Source organism: Phyllostomus hastatus, unplaced genomic scaffold (genome assembly GCF_019186645.2).
Source record: "Phyllostomus hastatus isolate PE091 unplaced genomic scaffold, TTU_PhHast_1.1 phas_scaffold_193, whole genome shotgun sequence".
Taxonomy (NCBI): domain Eukaryota; kingdom Metazoa; phylum Chordata; class Mammalia; order Chiroptera; family Phyllostomidae; genus Phyllostomus; species Phyllostomus hastatus.
The window spans coordinates 5,337,481-5,359,231 of NW_025334015.1; the positions used below are offsets into that span (position 1 = coordinate 5,337,481).

Consider the following 21,751-nt stretch of genomic DNA (forward strand, 5'->3'; position numbering starts at 1 on the left):
ATATATGACTATCACAATAAACAGAAGTAGCTTAAAGTTGGAATCCGCCCGTAAGCAACAACAAACCGAAGCATTCCAGAGGATATAAGATGGGGGAATATTTCCCAACTCATTTTATAAGGTTGGTGAAATCTTGATAACATATATATATATGGGTTCAATGGTAGACAGAAAACCTTAAAGCCAGTCTCACTTCATGCAGGTGAATGTTAAATCCTAAACAGAGCGCTACCAAATCAAATAAAGTAATTTATAAAGAACACAGTATGACTTGTTAGGTTAATCCTAGGAATAAAAGGACAGTGCAACATTAGAATATGTTAATTATTTAACCTCCTTAAAGTATGAACAGAGGGAATATTTTTCTGCATCAATCTTTTTCATTGATGCATAAAAAGATTTAATAAAATTATCCCTTTATGATAAAAATTCTTTGCAATAGGAATAGGAATAGGAGGGAATTTCCTACCTATCTTCCCCTCCCTATCTACCAAAAATTAGATATTATTTTTAATGCTAAAAATGTTAGAAGCACTCCCTCTAAATTCAGGGGAAAAGACAAGGCACCCTCTCTCCCAGGAAGCTAACTCTGAACCCTACACCTCCAACTGTAGCACTTAAATGTCTTCCGACCAATTCATGTAAAAGACTGTCTCCCTACTTTGAAAGTGAGATCCTTGAAGGTGCCCATGCACCATACTGCTTTTGTATCTTCTGTAGCATTTTAGCACTATATTCAACATACATCAGTTGTGTAAGAAACACATTTGATTGAGTGACATCACGAAATGTCCTCTGAAGTGATTTTTAATATAACTTTTTTTTTCTGATTGTAAAAGTAACATATCTACACTGTAGGGAACTTAAACAATTCAGAAAGTACAAAGAGGTTGAAAATACCCTCGAACTTTCTTGCCAGAGATCACCACTATTGACATTTTGGTGCATTTTTGTTCTTCTGCCCACATTTTAATACAGTGGAGCACAAATTCCTTAGGTGTAATTTTGTACCTTGCTATTTTCTTTTTATAGAAGCATTTCCTCATAACCATAATAATGGTTACATGGTGTTAAATATCACAACTTACCTAGGTGTTTCCTTATTGTTAGATTACTGTGGTCATTTCTATAAATGATACGTTTGTGCATATATATTTTTCTGTATTTTAGATTATTTTCTTAGGACAGGCCGTTACGTAATTTGTTTCCTCCAAACATTACTGTAACCCTCAAAATATAGTGGTCTTTTCTGACTGGGTCTCTCACCCTTCTTTGCTTCTCCCTCCACCCCCACTCTGGTTTAACTAGAGTGGGAAAAAGTAGAGGAGACAGGGGAAAAGAAAAGAAATACATAAAAGTGGACTATTTTAGGCAGAAATCAGAGCCAAGGACGTGGTTAGTTGAATTTTTCCCTTCACCTGATATCCTGGGACCCCCATCCCCCACCCCCACCAACTTCCCACTTTGCCTCCCCGCTGTCTCCACCATTTTCTCATTTCTCCCCCAGAAGACAGCTTGAGAAAAAAGAATTCTTACCATAATATTTCCAAGTTCTTATATTTTGTCTCTGTATAAGTCTGTCTGCGTTGCTTCTTACTTCCAGCTGCTCGGTCAACATTCACGTTAGAAAGAGACTGAGAGCCTGTGTGACTCAGGGGCACTTGTCTCTCGGGAAGGCCATGAAGGTAGTTCAAGTCCACGTGGGAAAGAGTGTTGGTGTGTAGCCGCTGGTATGAAACTCTTTTCTCTTCTTGGTTTTTGCGTCTTCTTTCTTTCCCAAAATTCGTCACTGAGTGATATCCAATAGAGTGTTTATATGATATCTTGTCAGAAGTCTGCTGTGCTGGAGCAGATTTATTGGAGGCCACTTTGGGCTCCTGGCTTCCAAGTGCACTTGAGTGGTGTAAGTCATAGTTAGGGGCATTCATGATCACAATTGTTTCATGCTCTGCTGAAGCATCGACAAGCTTATTTTGACTTTGTTGCTGTCCGGGGGTGTTTTTCTGGTGTCCCTGACTGACGACCAGCTCTTCAGTTACCAGAGACTTCAGGCCACGGTTGCGTTTCCGCTGTTTGCGGCTGTGGTGTGTGGCTGGTCTTCTGGGAGGTTGCTGCCCGCCGGTTGTTTCGGGAGACTGACCTGTTGGTGCGGTACTTGGACTTGCACTTTCATATTGAGACCAGTGCTCCTGAGGTAATCCCAAAAAGATATTTTTGGTTAATGTAAAGCTAAAAGGTTGGTACACTTCCCAAATTTTAAATTAGTGTTTTTTTACACTGGGAGTCTTGACTTCTAGGAAGGTGAGCAGGGAATTGAAAGGAGATAAAGACTCTAGAGGATTTTTTCCCAATTCAGTCAAACAGGATAAGATAGCACAGCAACTACTGCTGGAAATTTTAGATTATGAATTTTCCAGAAAGAAATAGGAGTTTACCATGGGCTTTATTTCAAGGACATGCCTTTGACCTAAAATGTCATAAAATTAAGTGTTACCACGTTGGGCAGGTGAGCAACAAGAGAAGCTTTCTCTCTGAAGAGCTGTAATAATACAAGTGTATTTTAATTAATATGAAAATCTTAAAATATTAAGCAGAAAGAACACCAATGATAAGCATTGCTAATCAAGTACAAGTTTAGTATGAGATATAGTTCCTTTATCAGATCTCTTCCCTCATATAGTGCAGAAGCTAGAAATGACCTCTACACCAGATGAAACAAATCAGATTTTATTCAGAGAATTATAAGAGAGTCTGCACTGTGATAGGATGTCTGTGAATCCACAGGAGCGGTTTTGCTTCTGTCCCTTAATACAGCTTATTTAGGCAATCAAACATTGGGGGAAATATTTCAATTTCACACAGTCTTTATGCTTTTCATAGTCTTATAACAACAAAATGTACTCCTGAAATAATAGATACTTTATGTAACTATATTGTGCTAAGTCATTTAGAAACATTGTCCAAGAATAAAGCACTCATTACTTTGTGAAGAACGAGCTGAGTGAAGAGGCCTTTGGAAAGAATGATAAAATGCTTACTTAAAGCAGTAAGATGCCCGTATGCAACTGCATGTTGTGCACCTGCAACACATTTCTTCCTTCCTGAACACACACGTACAAGATCTCTGTGGTCTGTATTCATGAACGTTAATCAAAATATGCAAGTTGCCTGGATCATTTGAGAAAAAAGCTTAAAGTAAATAAGTCATGTTTCTGTTTACACCATTTGTTTTAGCTTGCTATAAAGAATGATAGAAGTACTGCGATGAGGTCAACTCTTATTTCACTTTTCTGATACAATCGCTAAGACTCATCCTATTCCTGCATGATATTAAGTGGTATTCTATTTTGAATGAAATCTCATTATAATGATAAGGTTGAGACTACTTAAAACAGTAATAAACAATATTACTTCTTACATTGGATCTCTAAGTCAGAATGGTTTATAATTTGAAATTTAGAGTATGTTCTCCTTAGGATTTGTGCTTTCTAGATGACTGGCCAAATTCTGATCAGCTCCTCTAAACTTTAACTTTTACCTGTGGTGCTGCAAAAAGGAAAACTTCTCTTTCTGTATTTCAATTATGATAGGTCCTGGCCAGAGTGTTGTCCCAATACACCAAGGTTATGGGTTTGATCCCCAGTCAGGGCACATATGAGAATCAACCAGTAAATGCATCCATAAGTAAAACAACAAATCTCTCTCTCTCTCTCAAATCAACTAAAAATTAAAGAAAAAATACAGATTCTTCCTCCCACACAGTATATTGCACTGCAGGGGTTGGGGAGATGTGGGCAAAGAGGCTCTGCCACAGCCCAAGAGCATCCGTCCTTGCGGTAGACGCCTAAGGAAACCATACTGCACAATTTACAGGGGTGTCCTTGAAACATAGTGGCTCTTTCTATGACTGTCATGACTGCCCATGATGGGCAAAAAAAGGCCCCCTTTGCTATGATCTACAAATATTGATTGATGCTGATAAGATCATTCTTTTTACTACTTGTTCAGTCTTTTAATTGCTAGAAAATACATGACCAGAAACTCTTTTTCTGCTGCTGTACAACTACTTGTTTCAGTTCTCCCTCCTTATTCCCATCAATAAAGAAGAAAACAAAAACCTGTTAGAAACTTTTTTCCAAGAGCACCAGACCTGAAGTCTCAGGCCACCACTTGGCTTTGGTCACATGCTACCTCTGCTGCTGCCAGTTCAGGTTATGACAGTGTTCTTCACAGGGTGCTTGGTCAACAAGGCCACGGACTCATCGTTTTATGAAACTTCAATGGTCTCAAGTGTTAAATTCGCTATTCATGCAAATGTAAGTGCCTAGAGGCGGCTTCCAGTCCCTAGAGCAGAAGACATTTATGGGCTCGCTGTGGTTTCTCTGGTCTCCCCAGAAGCCCACTTGAGATCCACATTCACCAAGGTTTATTACCCTACAGTGGAGGCGTCATGTGTCACTCCTTAGGTGGCAAGACCTGAGCTCCCTGACATTCACACACAAAGCGGTTCTCAGGCCATTTAATCTCCATCAGCACTGAAATCCTCTGTTTCATCGAGCTCTCACTGGGGCTCTTTTGTTACCAGCATGCACAATCAGCCCATACTCCATGCACTCAGAATAACTGCTTAATGGCAGTGGGTTTTCCTGCCACACACAGAGCAGGGTCCTTTGGCTGGACCGTTAGCATTGGGGAATCCTGATGCCTAATGCTACCATAACAATTTCTTAATAAGAGCCGTACTTAGTTATTAATGTTTGTTCACAGTGTGCCTTCTGGGGGAAGTTTGCCCCAACCCTGGGAAAGGGTACCCAGAGGCTCTCTCTCCCATGGCTTTGCTGTTTGCATGTCATAAGCACAGGGAGAATATACGCTCTGATCTCAACCAAGAAGTCCATCTGCATTCAAACAAAACCCATTTTGCTCATAAGGGGAGCACACATATAGCCTATTACCTCTCCGGCAGTTACCCTGATCAACCCTGGAGTCTTGAGTGTTGTGTCTGGACTCCAAGATGAGTTCTGAGATAGAGAAGTTTCTGTAGTGTTTATTAACAATAGTTTTCAGTTAAGATGGTAGAGTAGCTAAACGCAGTACACTCATCCTCCCATGACCATATCAAAATTACAACTAAATTACAGAACAACCATCATCCAGAACTGCCTTAAATATAGCTGAACAGAAGTACTATAACAGAGGGTATGAAGAAAAACCACACACAGACTGGTAGGACAAGCAGAGACATGAAATGGACTGGTTCTTACACCCATGTGTGACAATTAAAAATCAGGAGAGATATACTGAATATGGAGGTCCCCACTGAGGAGTGAGTGGTCCCCAGTCCAGGCTTCCAGTGTTAAGAACATAAGTCCCCATAACTTCTGGCTGTAAAAACCAGCAGGGATTGAGGCTCAGTGAGACAGAGGGCTTCTGAAGTTCCAGGCAGTTCCTCCTAAAAAGCCTGCACATGGAACTTACTCAGACTCATTTGCTCTGAGCTCCCGTGCTGGGGCAGCATCTCAAAAGGCACCAGGCACATACTGGGAGGAACTGAATTGTTTGGCATCAGGGTGAGAGCTGGGGGAAGCTTTCTCCCTGACAGAAGTGCTGACAGAGGCCAATGTTTCTTTGCTAAGCCCTCCTCCCACACAGCCAGAAGGCAGGAGGGTGCCATATCTAAGTCTCCAACAACCTGGCTCACACTATTTGCCATCCTGGAGATTCCCTGACACCCCTCGCCACCCAGCTTGCAGGGCCACCCAAGCTGTTTCCAGTGGCTTTTCCAAACAGATGACCTGTCTTGGCACATATGTGGACTTTTCTTAAAGCTTTCAAATGTTCATAAGCCTTAAACAAGCAGGATCTGGCTTCAACACGCCCCATTCATCTTGCTAAGTGGTCCTAGGTTCAGCACTAGCAGCAGCTTGCCTTCACAAGTGACACACTCAAGGGGTGGAGTTAGTGGGCACCCCTGCGCCACTGAAACAAGTCCTTCTGTGTTGGTTTGGTTCCTGCACAGCAGATCCCCCACTGTAGTTGTGGAAGTCTTTGAAACCAATAGACCTGGAGATAAATCCCTCCCACTGATGTGCCAACAGCAATCAAGGCTCAACTATAACAAGAAGGGTACACACAACCCACACCTGGAGTGTCCAGCTTGGGGGACTGGGAGCTTGTGCCACTGGGCCCCACAGGACAAATACTACATTAGACCAGTCTGTCAAGACTGGGAGATACAGCAGCTCTAGAAACAAGCACAGGAGGCAGCCAAAATGAGGAGACAAAAAACATGTCCCAAATGAAATAACAGAATACAACTACAGAAACATAACTAAACAAAATAGAGAAAAACAATTTACCAGAAGCAGAGTTCAAAACACTTGTAAGGATGCTCAATGAAACTAGGGGAAGAGTAGAGGAACTTACTGAGACCCTCAACAAAGAGACAGGAAACATAAAAAATTAGATAGAAAACATAAAAAAGAAAATGGCAGTCAAGATGGTGGCATAGGCAAATATGCCTCACCTCCTCATACAACCACATCAGAATTACAACACTAAAATATAGAACAACCATCACTCAAAACCATCAGAAATCAAGCTGAATGGAAGTCTGACAACTACAGAATTAAAGACCACATTCATCCAGATAGGTAAGAGGGGCAGACACAGATCAGGCTGGTCCTACATCCATGTGTGGTAGATAAAAATTCAGGAGGGATATGTCTGGAGTCAGGAGTCCAGCCCCATACCAGGTCCCCCAGCCCAGGGTCCAGTGCCAGGAAGATAAGTCCCAATAACTTCTGGCTGCAAAAACCAGCAGGGATTGAGTCAGTAGAAGAAACTTCAGGATCCCAAGCAGTTCCCCTTAAAGAACCCACACACGGCCTTACTCAGACTCACTCCCTCTGAGCTATAGCACCAGAGCAACAGCTTGAAAGGCAACAGTGGCACACAAGGAGAAACTGAAGTGTCTGGCATCAAGATGAGAGCTGAGAGGCAGCTTTCTCCCAAACAGAAAGGTGGGCAGAGGCCACTGTCCCTTTTCTGAACTCTCATCCCATAGAGCCACAGACCCGGCAGGTGGGTGCCATATCTGAGACTCTATCAACCTGGCTAACACTGTTGGCCCCACCCTGAAGATCCCCTGAGACTCCATCCCACCCAAATTACTGGCCCACCCTTGGCCCAATACTTGGTTAAAAGTACTGTTAACCAAGACTTTCTCATATGAATGGCAGGTCTTGGCTCATGCTTCACAACTTCCTAAATCCTATTAAACAAGCAACAGTCAGCCTCAGTAAGTCACCAGCCCTCATACCTCTTACTAAGTAGCCATAGGCCCAGCATTAGCAGCAACAAGCCTAAATTCACAGCCTGGCTTCACCTGGGAATCATGAAGCACAGCACAAGTAGCAGCCATCTCAGATTGTTTTATAGCTCAGGCAGAGTGGCCCTGGGAAGAACACAGGTGGGAGCTGACCTTGGCCTGCACCACCTGGGAAACCCCAGAGCCTGCACACCCAATGGACAGCTACAGACTACGTCGGGACACCACCACCCTGCCCCTACACGGCTGACCCTCCATGGAGGGCTCAGCGGTGTCAGCCAGTCATTAAGCTGACTGGCCTGAGTAAATCCCAAACATTGACCTGCCAAGAGTAATGAAGACTCAACTAGAAGAGGAGAGTGTACTCAGCCCGTGCAGAGAGCACACCTCAAGTACATAGCTTGGGTGATAGGGGTGGTTGTTCCCCTGGGTTCTACAGGACACCTACTACATTAGGCCATACTACCAAGACTCCCTAGTCCTAGCAGCTCTACCTAATACACAGAAACAAACACAGAGAGGCTGCCAAAATGAGGACAGAAATAAACATGGCCCAAATGAAAGAACAGATCAAAACTCCAGAAAAAGAGCTAAATGAAATGGAGATAAGCAATCTATCAGATGCAGAATTCAAAACACTGATTATAAGGATGCTCAAAAAACTTGAGTGAGGACCTCAAGAGCATAAAAAATCCAGTGAGAAATGAAGGATATGCTAATTGAAATGAACAATCTAAAGGGAAATAACAGTAGAGTAGATGAAGCTGATTATCAAATCAATTTGGAACATTAAGGAAGCAAAAGACTACCAATCTGAGCAAGAAGAAGAAAAAAGAATCCAAAAAAACAATAGCGTAAGCAACTTGTGGGACAACTTTAAGCAATCCAACATTCACTTCATAGGGGTGCCAGAAGGAGAAGAACAAGAGCAAGAAATTGGAAGTCTATTTGAAAAAATAATGAAAGAAAACTTCTTTAATTTGGTGAAGAAAATAGACATGCAAGTCCAGGAAGCACAGAGCTTTGAGATTAGTCAGAGATCCTCTACACCTTTCACACTGTCACTCCTTTTCCTTGCCTAGAAAGTCAAGGGCAATTTAGGAGTGTCAAGAAAGAAAACATCCTAGTTCATTCTTTTGAAGCTTTACCTAATTGGACAAGTTTCTATTTCTTTTACTGACAACACACTCCTTGCTGGTGGGAGTCAGCTCCCTTGCACTAGCCAGTGAGGGCTAGACCCTTAGCTACGTACTGTGTCCAGTTCTGGGCACACAGTGGAAGTGGGGTTTGGAAAACCTGTGAAGATTCCCAGGGACACACAGAATGGTTTGGAACAGCAAGATCTACTTGGAAAGGTCAAATGAAGAGGGATTCCTTGGGTTGTAAATAAGAAAATAATTACCATCAATTATCAGTATTTTATTTTATTTTATTTTATTCTATTAAAAAAATTTTTTTAGAGAAAGCAGAGGGAGGAGAAGGAGAGGGAGAAAAACATGGTCTATGGGTTGCCTCTCATGTGCCCCCAACTGGGAATCTAGCCTGCAACCCAGGCATGTACCCTGACTAGGAATTGAACCAGTGACCTTTCAGTTCACAGACCGGCATTCAATCCAGTGAGCCACACCAGCCAGGGCCAACTATCAGTATTTTTAAAATGAAAATATATAGGCTTAAATTGTGTCAGGGACCTTGCTTCCATCCTATCATCTTTCTTTCCTTGTCCTATCTCTAGTTTCTCTCTCCCTTTTTTCCTCCAGCATGTAAATGTGTTTAAGACTCTCCTGTTACAAAAATGGAAGAATCCCTCATTTGATCACACTCTCTAGCTAAACCTCTTCTCTTGATCCCTGTCAGGCGTGGAAGGGCAGGCTGTGCTAGTCTTCATTTCCCCAGCTCTCTTCTGACCTCCACCCTGGGGCAAGCATTGATTTTCAGCCCCCATGGAAACCGCTCTGCTCAGGCCACCAGTTCCCTCTCAGTTGCTAAATCCTATGGGTTCCTTTTTCTTTAACTTCTAATTCTTTCAAAATTACAAAATTATTTTAAATTTACAGAAAAAATGGCAAGAATAGCACAAAGAGTCTCCAAAGATTCTTATATAAAGATTCACCTATATTGAACATTTTGCCACATTTTGGCATTCACTCTGTCTTCTCTCCATATATTGCTAAATAGGCACACAAATACATTTACACTATTGTTTATGATACTGTTTAGTTTTTCTGAATCACTTGAAACTCACATATTTGAGTTTCATGGCACCTTTTTACTTGTCTTCTCTGTGGAGTTTGACCTTGTTCACTGATTTTTCTTTCTTAAAATTTTCATGTCTCCAGTTTCATGACACTGATTTATCCTGGTCAGCTTTCTACCTCTCTGGCCATCCCTTTGTAGACTCCCCTCCTGCTCTCTCCACCTCTACCTCTGTCAACCCTTAAAATTCTGTCATTCTCCACAGGGCCCTGCTCTTGACCCTTCTCTCTTCTGCCCTACAAGTCCTGGGGCATTTCAGCAATTCCGACAGCTTCAGTCACCAGTGAATTCTAATGATGCAAATGTATTGCTAACACAGATGTGGTCTTCTGCATTCTGTGCCCATTTCAGATACAGGCAACTCCAAACCCATCATCAGGCCCACCCCTGTATTCACACCCCCTTCCCCTTCAGCCTGGTACCAAAGCCCTCCTTTTCTTCCTCAGTAGAACTGATACCACTAATCAGACACTTGGACACTTTTATTTTCCTTTTGGGTCTGGCCCTCAGCCTAGACTTGGATAAACTCTAAGCTACTCTTTGGGTTTGGAATTCCTTTCATTGACATCTATATGGTGATATGAGCAGGATTCCAAAGGAAACCACCCAGGACCACCCTGCAGACCCAGACCTGTGTTTGGTACCAGCAGGGGCCCATTGTGCCCCACTGGTCCCTCGATTCATGTTGGGTGACCTTGGGTGGGCTCGCTCTTGGAATCCTGGACCTTCCTACTTTTGGGCCCAGGTCCTGACTTTATTTGAGCTGTTATTAGGAAATCCTTGAGGTGGCACTAAAAGACAAGGGTTGGTTAAATTGAGATTTACCCAGGAAAGGAAGAAAGGTTGGCTGTTTTACGTCAGTCTTTCAATTGGGATTGCTTTCTGGGAGTCTGACTGAAAAAAAGTCTTTGTTGGTTAAATGAGAGACTGAACTCATTCAGCTCCAAAGAAAAAGGCTACCTGCTCCTTCCAGCTCAAAGTCTGAGTATTCTTAGATAACTAAGAATCACTGTGGGAAGGGGCAGAGTCTCAGAAATGTGAAGGCATGACGTAGTCCCATAGGGAGTCCCAATGCATCGCAATTGAATAATTGACTTGTCCCGGGACACGCAATAAGGACTGGCCATCCAGTGATCCAAGTCCTCACAGTTGTATTTGACAGCCCGAGAGAGACACTAAGGCACACAAGAAGGTTCGAGAGACTCAGGAGGTAAAAGTCTTGGAAGTCAACACACAAGCAGCACACTATAACCCACAACATAATATTTCTAGAAGCTTATTCAAATTCCACTGAATTCAAAAGGAAATTAAATTCAAATGTGAAACTCTGTCTACAGGCTGACAAGCCCCAAATGGGCAGCCACCTACTAGTATTCCTGGAGGACTCATGTCCAATCCACACAGAGCTTTCATTCGTCAGTATTTACAGAAATGGAAAGATTTAACTAAAATTGATCTCAGCTTAAGATGGCTAAAATGGGGAACTTCTGATCTATTCCAATTGACTTTTCTGCATGCACAACTGCAAAAGGCCAGCTCTAATTAAATGAAATGAATGGGAGGCTTACTTTGTTTGAAAATTAGGCGCCTCAAGACAAGGCACAGATAAACTCTCTTCCCTCCAGTAAGTTAATTTGAAAGTTTTAGACTGTCTCAACTGAAAAGGGCTTCCAAAGCTACTCACTGCCAACCACCTACTTCCATCTTATCCAACTTTTTCCAATGACTTTTCCTCCCCCTTTTCCAACCACTCCACTGTATCCTCTGCTCTCTGAGCTCCCTGCGTGGACTGACTCCCCTTCCTCCTGCCTTCCCCCTTTCTTCTTTCCCTTCTCTGATGCCCTCACCTTCACCGACTAAAAAAGAAACTAAAAAATAACCCAACCAGGACAAACTAGAAAGACCAGAAATTCTGGTGGCTCCCTTTAGGGAAAAGCCAGTTTCAGGAAGGGGAGTACCAGCAATTATTTACACTGCTTTGATTAGGACAAAATTAAGAAATCTAACCAAAGATGTTCCTGATCCCCTCCAAGGCTCCATCAGACTTGCTAAGATATTTAACTATTAGACTCCACAATCCTGGCTTTTCAGATTGGTCCCAAATGATACACCTATTCATTTCTGACAATAAAGCAACACAATAGTTAAATAAGGTTTTTGTGGGTGGGAACCTGTAGATTTTTTTAAGACAAAGAGAAATAGATCAGGATGAATGCAAGGAATTAGCCAATTGGTTTCACCAAGTCATTTCTGAGATTTCCCCCCCAAAAAAGACGGGGGAAAATTTCCCCCTAAAATCCAGCAGTGTAGGTAAAGACCCAATGAAACCATACTTGATTTCTTTGAACACTTTAAGAAAACTTTCAAACAATATTCAGAACTGACTCCACTTTTAATAATCACCAAAATTATCCATTTCTCAAGTTGCCATGTTTAGGGAGGATTAGATGAAGAGTTTGTTATTCAGATTAAACAGCATAAATTAAACTGAGCTACGAAGATGCAACTAATAAGCTAGGAGTTCTGGCTGATCAGTTATCTAAAACTATTCAAAAGAAGGAAAAGGATAAAGTTACTAATCATGAATTTACAGCTCTAACAATTAAGCAATCAGGTCAGACCTTCTCAAAGGACTTTCAACAAGGGGACAGAAAGTCTGTTTTTACTGTAACAAGCCAGGTATCTTCAGAAAGACTACAGAAAACTGAAATGGCTTTTAGAAAAAGAAAAGAAACAGAAGCAAGCATAAGGGCTACTCCAAAAATTACGAGAGTACGTTGCCTTCCCCCTACCGATACTTTAGGGGAGGCTGAAATTATCATAAAGGGGAAATTTATCAAGGCTCTTAAACATACCAGGACTACTGTATCTGTTGCTCACTCTACCCAATGAAATTGCCCTCTCCCTCAGAGTGAAACTTCTAGACAAGTTGTAGGGATAGCTAACCAATTAGTGCCTGTTTTTAATTCAGAACCTGTTGCCTTTCAGCTCAGGGATGATAGGGGCAACACATAGTTTTACTAGTCAAATCTGCTCCATTTCACCTGATAGGACAGGGCTTTCTTACAAATCATGACACCCACATAGCCTTTTCTCAAAAAGGTAAATGTAGTCCTGACCAGCTGTGTCAGTTGGTTGGAGTGTCATCTCATACACCAAGAGGTTGTAGGTTCAATTCCTGGTCAGTGAAAAAAAAGGGGGGTGCAATGTATTTAGAAGTAAATGAAATCAGGCATCGAATCAATTGAGAAAATAATGATTTTAAAGAAGGCTCAAAAAGAGGAAACTAATTTTGAAGCTGAACATTTAAGTTAGCTACTCATGTCAAAATAACTATTGACAATACTTTGCCTCCACTGGTATTTGTCAATACTCTTTGAGACCCAATGCACTGGCCATAATTAAGCCCATTATAAAAATTTATAAAAGAATACTCAAATAGAGAGCTTATAACTCATGCACAAGTTCCTCTAATACTCCTTCCAGTAAAGAAATCCAATGAGAAAGGCTAAGAATTTGTACAAGATCTTAGAGCTACAATGAAATTGTTATTTCCAGACATCCTGTGGTCCCAAATCCACATACACTATTATCTACCTTTCCTGGGGATTACAGTATTTTTCAGGAACAGGTTTAGGTAGTGCCTTTTCAGCATTTTGGTAGCAAAGGACAGGCAACATCTTTTTGCCTTCACTTGGAAAGGTTCTCAGTTCACTGGGACAGTAACGTCCCAGGGATGTACAGAGAGTCCCACATATATCTCTCAAAAACTAAAGGTTGATTTAAATGATACTGAATTTCCTAGAGATTCCACTCTGATTCAGTATGGGGATGATTTACTTTTACACTCCAGGATATCATTAGACTTTCAAGAGGACACAATTTCTTCATTATAACATCTAGCCAAAAAGGGACATAATGTCTTGAAAGATAAGACTTTCTTTTTGTTTACCCCAAGTAAAATACCTTTGCCACCTTCTAATTAGCTACTAATTAACTCTAAAAGACTCATAAGAATTCTAGCCTCTCCTCTTCCAATACCTAAGAAATACCTTAGGGGATTTCTAGAGCTCACTGGATGCTGTTGAAACTGGGTCTCAAATTTTTCATTAGTACCTCAACCTCTATCTGGATTATTAAAATCAGATCAGCCTGATCCAATCCAATGGACTCACCAAGGGAAATGAGATATAGAAGCTCTAAAGAAGAATTATCTAAAGCTCCTACTTTGGGAGACTCAACGCATAAACATCCTTTCTTCCTTTTTATACACAAAAATAAAGGACATGCTTTAGGAGTTTTAACTCAGAAACATGGAGATCATGATAGACCTAAAGGAATTGGAGCTCCCTCCTTGTATGCGGCCTGTTGCTGCTCAGCCACGTTCCGGGCTGTCCTCAAACCGTTCATTCTCCTCACTGTGTTGAACCTTTACTGAACTCCTATCACACTCATGGCTTCCCTGTCATCGGACTGGCTTCCTATGAAGTACTGCTTTCCTCATCTAATATGACTTTTCTCAATGTAACAGTCGTAACCCAGCAACTTTACTACTTTCTTTACAGAAGGAAGAAACCTCAAATTATACTTTTAGGAATGATTTACAGGGAACTCCTATTGATAATGCTGACTTAACTTAGGTGCAGATGGATCTTATCTAAAAGACGAACAGGGGCATTACCAAGCTGGATATGCAGCAACTTCCCTGGTGGACATAACTGAAAGTCCACATCTACCTGAAATAAGATCTGCTCCAGAAACTGAATTAATGGCTCTAAGCCAAACTTGTTGGTTGGTCAAAGATCAAATAGCCACTATATATTTTTTTTGCTTGGCCTTTAAAAAAATTAAATTATTGCAGTGCTATGAGTCAATAATATTATATAAGTTTCAAGTGTACAATTCTGTAATGCATATGTGAGTCACCACCCAAAGTCTAGTCTCTTTACATCACCATATATTTGACCTTTTCACCCTCTTCATCCTTCCCCCACTCCCTTTCCCCTCTGATAACCTTCATACTGTTGTCTGTGTCTATGAGTTTATTTCTTCATTTGTTGCTTTCTGTTCATATCCCACATATGAGTGAAATCATATGGTTCTTGTCCTTTTAAATTTGACAAATTTTTCTAAAAACAGCCGATATCTATACTGATAGTCGCAATGCCTTCGGTGTAGTTCATGGAATGTTATGGACATCTGCCCTGTCTGTGACACTTATTTCCACCTATACTGAATGTCAAAAACTCCTTGACAAGGAGAAGCCACCAACTGAAGACCTGTACCCAAGAAACTGGACCAGGTCTGCGTCACCCTAGCCTTTACAGAGACTAACTTCAAGTTCTTGCCTCATCCCTTGCTGATCTTGATTTATGCTACAGGAAGGTTGGCAAAGATGGTAACAAACCCAACTGGCTCCCTTTTCCTTGTCTCTTTTTCATTACTCTAATGCCTAAAAAGGTTTTAGGTAAAACTTTAAGAAAGGAAATCAGAGTGATTGTTGGATATGTCATCAAATTCTTAAGTCAGTAAGAAACCAATCCTTACCATTAGTTACACCTGTTACCAACTTTGGAACTATGTGCAATGCCACTGTCTTCCCAACCCATGTCCAACTTCACCTTTCAGGTAGAATCTATTCAAGAATGAGGAACATCCGTCCCTTGCTTTTCACTATCCCCTGTCATCTCCAAACTTGAATTTAACTCGGCTCTCTCCCTGATTCCTTTCTTACTTGATCTTTAAATGTCTACATGACAAAATTGAAAAGAAAAATATAACCAAATTATGTAAACTCATTCCTTCCAACCAATATCAACTCAATGGATTTTAGAAAACATGTATAATAAATGGTTTCACCTTTATTGAAAGGGATTCTCTCAATAATAACTGAATGGTCCATAGACAAAGACACTCAAGTTGGGGAGGTAGTTCGTGCTCCACCCAAGTTTACTTTTATTCATGGCATTGGAGAAGATCCTTCTACTAAAGGATGGGTACATTGATGTTTAAACAGTTGGCAAATGGAAGGACTCTATTTGGGGGGGGGGCAATTCATCACTCCTTTATCTATTCATAAGGATCCCCAGTATTCCATAGGACAAATTATTTTAACAAAGAGCTGTTTCAACAGAAGGAAAAACAGATCATAAGGCCTTAAAAGGAAATGCTGGTTGGTTATCATGACAGCTTTGGATAAAGTATACTTGGCATGCTAATCCCAAGAGCCAGAATATATATCAGTAGGGATATGATTAAAAATTTACCTGCCGCCATTGGAAAATTGCTAAAAAGATGGCTAAGACTGTTGCTGAACAACAAAAGTCTCTAAATTCTCTTGCTTGGGTTGTCCTTGACAATCACATAGCCCTTGACTTCTTGCTGGCCAAACAAGGTGGAGTTTGTGCTGTTGCTCATGTCACCTATTCCACTTACATAAACACCTCAGGGGGAATAGAGACTTAATTAGAAAAGGCCACTCAACAAGCTAAATGACACCTGAAAAAAGAAAGGATGACCCACTACATGACTTGTTTAGCTGGCTACTTTCAGGATTAAGAACATTGTTTTGATTTCTGTTAGAGTTTTATGGTATTGGTAGGTTTGCTGATCCTTTTTGTAGTATTCAGATTCAAAGTCTATTGTCTTTCCCCCTGCTTGAAATCAGCTACTCCTACTAAAACTATGGTGATGCAAAGAATAGAAATGATCTATCAAGCACTATGTCCTTTTAATTAGGAATGATTTGAACTCTTTTTCTGCTATTCCATAAATTGCTTGTGTATCCTTTTGGATCAAGAAGATATAGACTAACAAGGCTCAGAAGTCTGACTACCTTTTGCCAATTACACTTGATTTATTAATTAATGCATGCACCTTACTCAGTAAGGCCTGGTATCCCTGTTAATACAAATGGAATCTTAAATGGCTGGAAGACAATGGCCAATTATAATGGGTGTAAAGACCTACAAGACTCTTAGGATCTCCCTGAGCTTTAGAAAATTTTAGCTGGAAAGACAAACACCATATGACCTCACCTATGTGTGGAACCTAATCAACAAAACAAACAAGCAAAATATAACCAAAGGCATTGAAATTAAGAACAAACTGACAGTAACCAGAGGGGCGGTGGGAGGGGAGGAGGGGATGAGAGGAAAAGGGGGGAGGGTTTTCAGGGTCAAGTATAAAGGTCACGTGGACAAAACCAAAGGGAGGTAAGATCAAGGGCGGGAAGTGGGGATAGCTGGGGTAGGGGGGATTGGTGGGAGGCAGGGGGAATGGAGACAACTGTACTTGAACAACAATAACAAAATGTGGTGGGGGAGAAAGAAAATGGAACTTACAATACTGTATCAGGCATCTAGCTAAATCCTAAACTAAAATCTTCAATAATTCAACTGGCTGCTAAAAAAACTATTCTTTTTTAAAATATATTTTATTGATTATGCTATTACAGTTGTCCCATTTTCCCCCTTCACTCCCCTCCACCCTGCCCACCCCCTCCCACCCACATTCGCCCCTTTAGTTCATGTCTATGTGTCATAAGTTCTTTAGCTTCTACATTTCCCATACTATTCTTGCCCTCCCCCTGTCTATTTTCTACCTATTGTCTATGCTACTTATTCTCTGTATCTTTTCCCCCTCTCTCCTCCTCCCACCCCCCTGCTGCTAGCCTTCCATGTGCCCTGCATTTCTGTGGTTCTGTTCCTGTTCTAGTTGTTTGCTTAGTTTGCCTTTGTTTTAGGTATGGTTGTTACTAACTGTGAGTTTGATGTCTTTTTTTTTTTTTTGTAATTCATATTGATGTTTATTTGAAACCAAATAAACAACGAATATAAGCTGAAAGCAAAAGCGCTAACAGCATCAGATTCAAAGAAGCAGTTTCATCATTGAATGTCATGTGAAATTTGGCAATTAACTAAATAGTTCTAGACCCCATTAACATGTATTGAGAACATATTATATATCCAGATTTCTGCTAGAAAATACATGTGGAGTATTTCTTTTTTTTTTTATTAATCATTGTTCATATACAGTTTTCTCCTTTTTACTCCCAATCCAGTTCCCCCTCCCACCTGCCCCCCTTCCCTCCCATTACCACCCTCCCCTTAGTCTATGACCATGTGTCCTTTAAGTTTGTTCCTGTGAACCCTTCCCACTGTCCCCTTAAATTCCCTCCCCTCTCCCCTCCGGTCACCATCAGCCTGTCCTCTATTTCAGTGTCTTTGGTTACATTTTGCTTGTTTCTTTGTTTTGTTATTTAGGTTCCTGTTAAAGGTGAGATCATATGGTATTTGTCTTTCACTGCCTGGCTTGTTTCAGCTTAGCATAATGTTTTCCAGCTCCATCCACGCTGTTGCATAGGGTAGGAGCTCCTTCTTTCTTTCTGCTGCATAGAATTCCATCGTGTAAATGTACCATAGTTTTTTGATCCATTCATTTACTGATGGGCATCTAGGTTGCTTCCAGCATCTAGCTATTGTAAATTGTGCTGCTATGAACATTGGGATGCATAGGTTCTTTTGAATTGGTGTTTTAGTATTCTTAGGATAGAGTCCCAGTAGTGGAATTGCAAGGGTCAAAAGGCAGATCCATTTTTAGTTTTCTGAGGAAGTTCCATATTGCTTTCCATAGTGGTTGTACCAGTCTGCAGTCCCACCAACAGTGCACTAGGGTCCCCTTTTCTCCACAACCTCTCCAACACTTGTTGTTTGTTGCTTTGTTTATGATGGCCATTCTGTCTGGTGTGAAGTGGTATCTCATTGTGGTTTTAATTTGCATCTCTCTGATAGCTAGCGATATTGAACCTCGTTTCATGTGTCTTTGGATCCTCTGTATGTCCTCCTTGGAGAAGTGTCTATTCAAGTCCTTTGCCCACTTTTTAAATTGGATTCCTTGTCTTCTTAGAGTACAGTCGTGTAAGTTCTCTATATATTTTGGAGATTAGACCCTTGTCTGAGGTGTCATTGGCAAATATGTTTTCCCATACAGTTGGTTCTCTTTTTAATTTTCATACTGTTTTCTTTAGCTGTGCAGAAGCTTTTAATTTTGATGAGGTCCCATTTGTTTATTCTTTCCTTTATGTCCCTTGCTCTAGGGGACACGTCATTAAAAAAGTGTCTTCGTGAAATATCTGAGATTTTCTTACCTACGTTCTCCTCTAGGACTTTAATGGTGTCATGTTTTATATTTAAGTCTTTTTATCCACCTTGAATTTATTTTTTGTATATGGTGTAAGTTGGTGCTCAAGTTTCATTTTTTTTGCACGTGGCTGTCCAGTTCTCCCAAAACCATTTGTTGAAGAGGCTATTTTTATTCCATTTTATGTTGCTGCCTCCTTTGTCAAATATTAATTGACCATAGAGACTTGGGCTTATTTCTGGGCTCTCTGTTCTGTTCCATTGGTCTATGTGCCTGTTTCTATGCCAGTACCAGGCTGTTTTGATTACAGTAGCCTTGTAATATAGTTTAGTGTCGGGTATTGTGATCCCTCCTACTTTACTCTTCTTTCTCAATATTGCAGCAGCTATTCGGGGTCGTTTATAATTCCATATAAATTTTTGAAGTGTTTGTTCTATGTCTGTGAAATATGCCATTGGTACTTTAATAGGAATTGCATTGAATGTGTAAATTGCTTTGGGTAGTATGGACATTTTGATGATATTAATTCTTCCAATCCATGAACACGGTATATGTTTCCATTTGTTTGTGTCTTCCTTGATTTCTTTCTTCAGTGTTGTGTAGTTTTCTGAATACAGGTCTTTTACCTCTTTGGTTAGGTTTATTCCTAGATATTTTATTTTTTCTTTTTGCTATTTCAAATGGGATTTTTTTCCTTGGTCTCTGCTTCTGCTGTTTCATTGTTGGTGTACAGAAATGCCTTTGATTTCTGGATATTGACTTTGTATCCCGCTGTTTTGCCAAATTCATTTATTAGGTCAAGCAGTTTTTTGGTAGAGTCAATAGGATTTTCTATGTATACTATCATGTCGTCTGCAAACAGTGATAGTTTTGTTTCCTCCTTTCCGATTTGGATGCCTTTTATTTCTTTTTTCTTGTCTGATTGCTGTGGCTAAAACTTCCAGTACTATATTGAATAGAAGTGGTGAAAGTGGACAGCCTTGTCTTGTTCCTGGTCTTAGTGGAAAAGGTTTTAATTTTTGCCCATTGAGAATGATGTTGGCTGAAGGTCTCTCATATATGGCCTTTATTATGTTGAGGAATGCTCCCTCTATTCCCACTTTGCCGAGTGTTTTTATCATGAATGGGTGCTGTACCTTATCAAATGCTTTTTCTGCATCAATTGATATGATCATGTGGTTTTTGTCTTTGCTTTTGTTTATGTGATGTATTACATTTACTGACTTGCGAATATTGAACCATCCTTGCATCCCTGGAATGAATCCCACTTGGTCATGGTGTATAATCTTTTTAATGTATTGTTGGATGCGGTTTGCCAGTATTTTGTTGAGGATTTTAGCGTCAATGTTCATCAGTGATATTGGCCTGAAGTTTTCTTTCTTTGTTGTGTCTTTATTTGGTTTTGGAATTAGGATGATGTTGGCCTCATAAAAAGAGTTTGGGAGACTCCCATCTTTTTGGATTTTTTGGAATAGTCTGTGAAGGATAGGGGTTAGCTCTTCCTTAAATGCTTTGTAGAATTCTCCTGTGAAACCATCTGGTCCCGGGCTTTTGTGTGTTGGGAGTTTTTTTGATTACTGCTTCAATTTCTTTTGTTGTTATTGGTCTGTTCAGACTTTCTGCTTCTTTTTTCATTGAGTTTTGGAAGATTATATTTTTCTAGAAAGTTGTCCATTTCATCTAGGTTTTCAAATTTTTTGGCATACAGTTCTTCGTAGTAATTCCTTACAATCCTTTGTATTTCTGTGGTATCTGTTGTAATCTCTCCTCTTTCATTTCTGATTGTGTTTATTTGGGTCTTCTCTCTTTTTTCTTGATGAGTCTGCTTAAAGGCTTGTCTATTTTGTTTATCTTTTCAAAGAACCAGCTCTTGGATTCATTGATCCTTAGAATTGTGCTTTTAGTCTCTATATCATTTAATTCTGCTCTGATCTTGGTTATTTCCTTCCTTCTGCTTGCTCTGGGCTGTCTTTGTTGTTGTTCCTCGAGTTCTTGTAGACGTAGGGTTAGGTTGTTTGTTTGGAAAGTTTCTAACCCTTTTAGGTGGGCCTGTATCGCTATGAACTTCCCTCTCAGGACTGCCTTGGCTGTGTCCCATAAGTTTTGGGTTGTAGTGAGTTCGTTTTCATTTGTTTCCAGAAACCTTTTGATTTCTTCCCTAATATCATTCTTGACCCATTCATTGTTTAATAGCATGCTATTTAATCTCCATGATTTTGAGCGTTTTTGGTTTTTTTCCTTCGGGTTGGTTTCCAGCTTCAGTCCCTTGTGGTCTGAGAAAATGCTTGGTATGCTTTCAATTTTCTTGAAATTCTTGAGGCTTGTTTTGTGTCCTATCATGTGGTCTATCTTTGAGAATGTTCCATGCACATTTGAAAAGAATGTATATTTAGCTTCTTTTGGATGGAGGGCTCGGTATATATCAGTAAAATCCATTTCATCAAGGGTATTGTTCAATGCCACAATATCTTTGTTGATATTTTGTTTAGAAGATCTGTCCATTTTTGATAGTGGGGTGTTAAAATCTCCCACTATAATTGTGTTGCTGTCCATATCTTTCTTGAAGTCCTCTAAGATTTTCTTTATGTATTTCGGTGCTCCTATGTTGGGTGCATATATATTTACAATATTTATGTCTTCTTGATGGATTCTTCCCTTGAGTATTATGAAGTGACCTTCTGGGTCTCTCTTTATGGACCTTTTTTGGAAGTCTATTTTGTCTGATATGAGTATTGCTACCCCGGCTTTTTTTTCCTGACCATTTGCTTGGAAGATTTGTTTCCAGTCCCTTCACTTTCAGCCTGTGTAGGTCTTTTATCCTGAGGTGGGTCTCTTGTAGACAGCAGATATGTGGGTCATTTTTTCTTATCCAATCCACTATTCTATGTCTTTTGATTGGAGCATTTAATCCATTTACGTTTAAGGTTATTATTGATAGGTACTTATTCATTGTCTTTTATGTATGTGTGTTCCTCTCTCTCTCTCTCTCTCTCTCTCTCTCTCTCTCTCTCTCTCTCTCTTTCT

General features: G+C 40.4%; 1 protein-coding gene across 3 annotated transcripts in view; it reads right to left on the reverse strand.

Annotated features, from left to right (window-relative positions):
* Window positions 1-21,751, reverse strand: part of JHY (junctional cadherin complex regulator) — an 89,299-nt gene that overhangs the window by 22,756 nt on the left and 44,792 nt on the right. For all 3 annotated transcript variants that reach the window (XM_045860358.1, XM_045860357.1, XM_045860356.1), the window contains 2 exons: window positions 17,506-17,514; window positions 1,537-2,189 (listed from right to left, as the gene is read on the reverse strand). In XM_045860358.1, coding sequence (XP_045716314.1) covers window positions 1,537-2,189; window positions 17,506-17,514 — 662 coding nt within the window. The remainder of the gene's footprint in view (window positions 1-1,536; window positions 2,190-17,505; window positions 17,515-21,751) is intronic.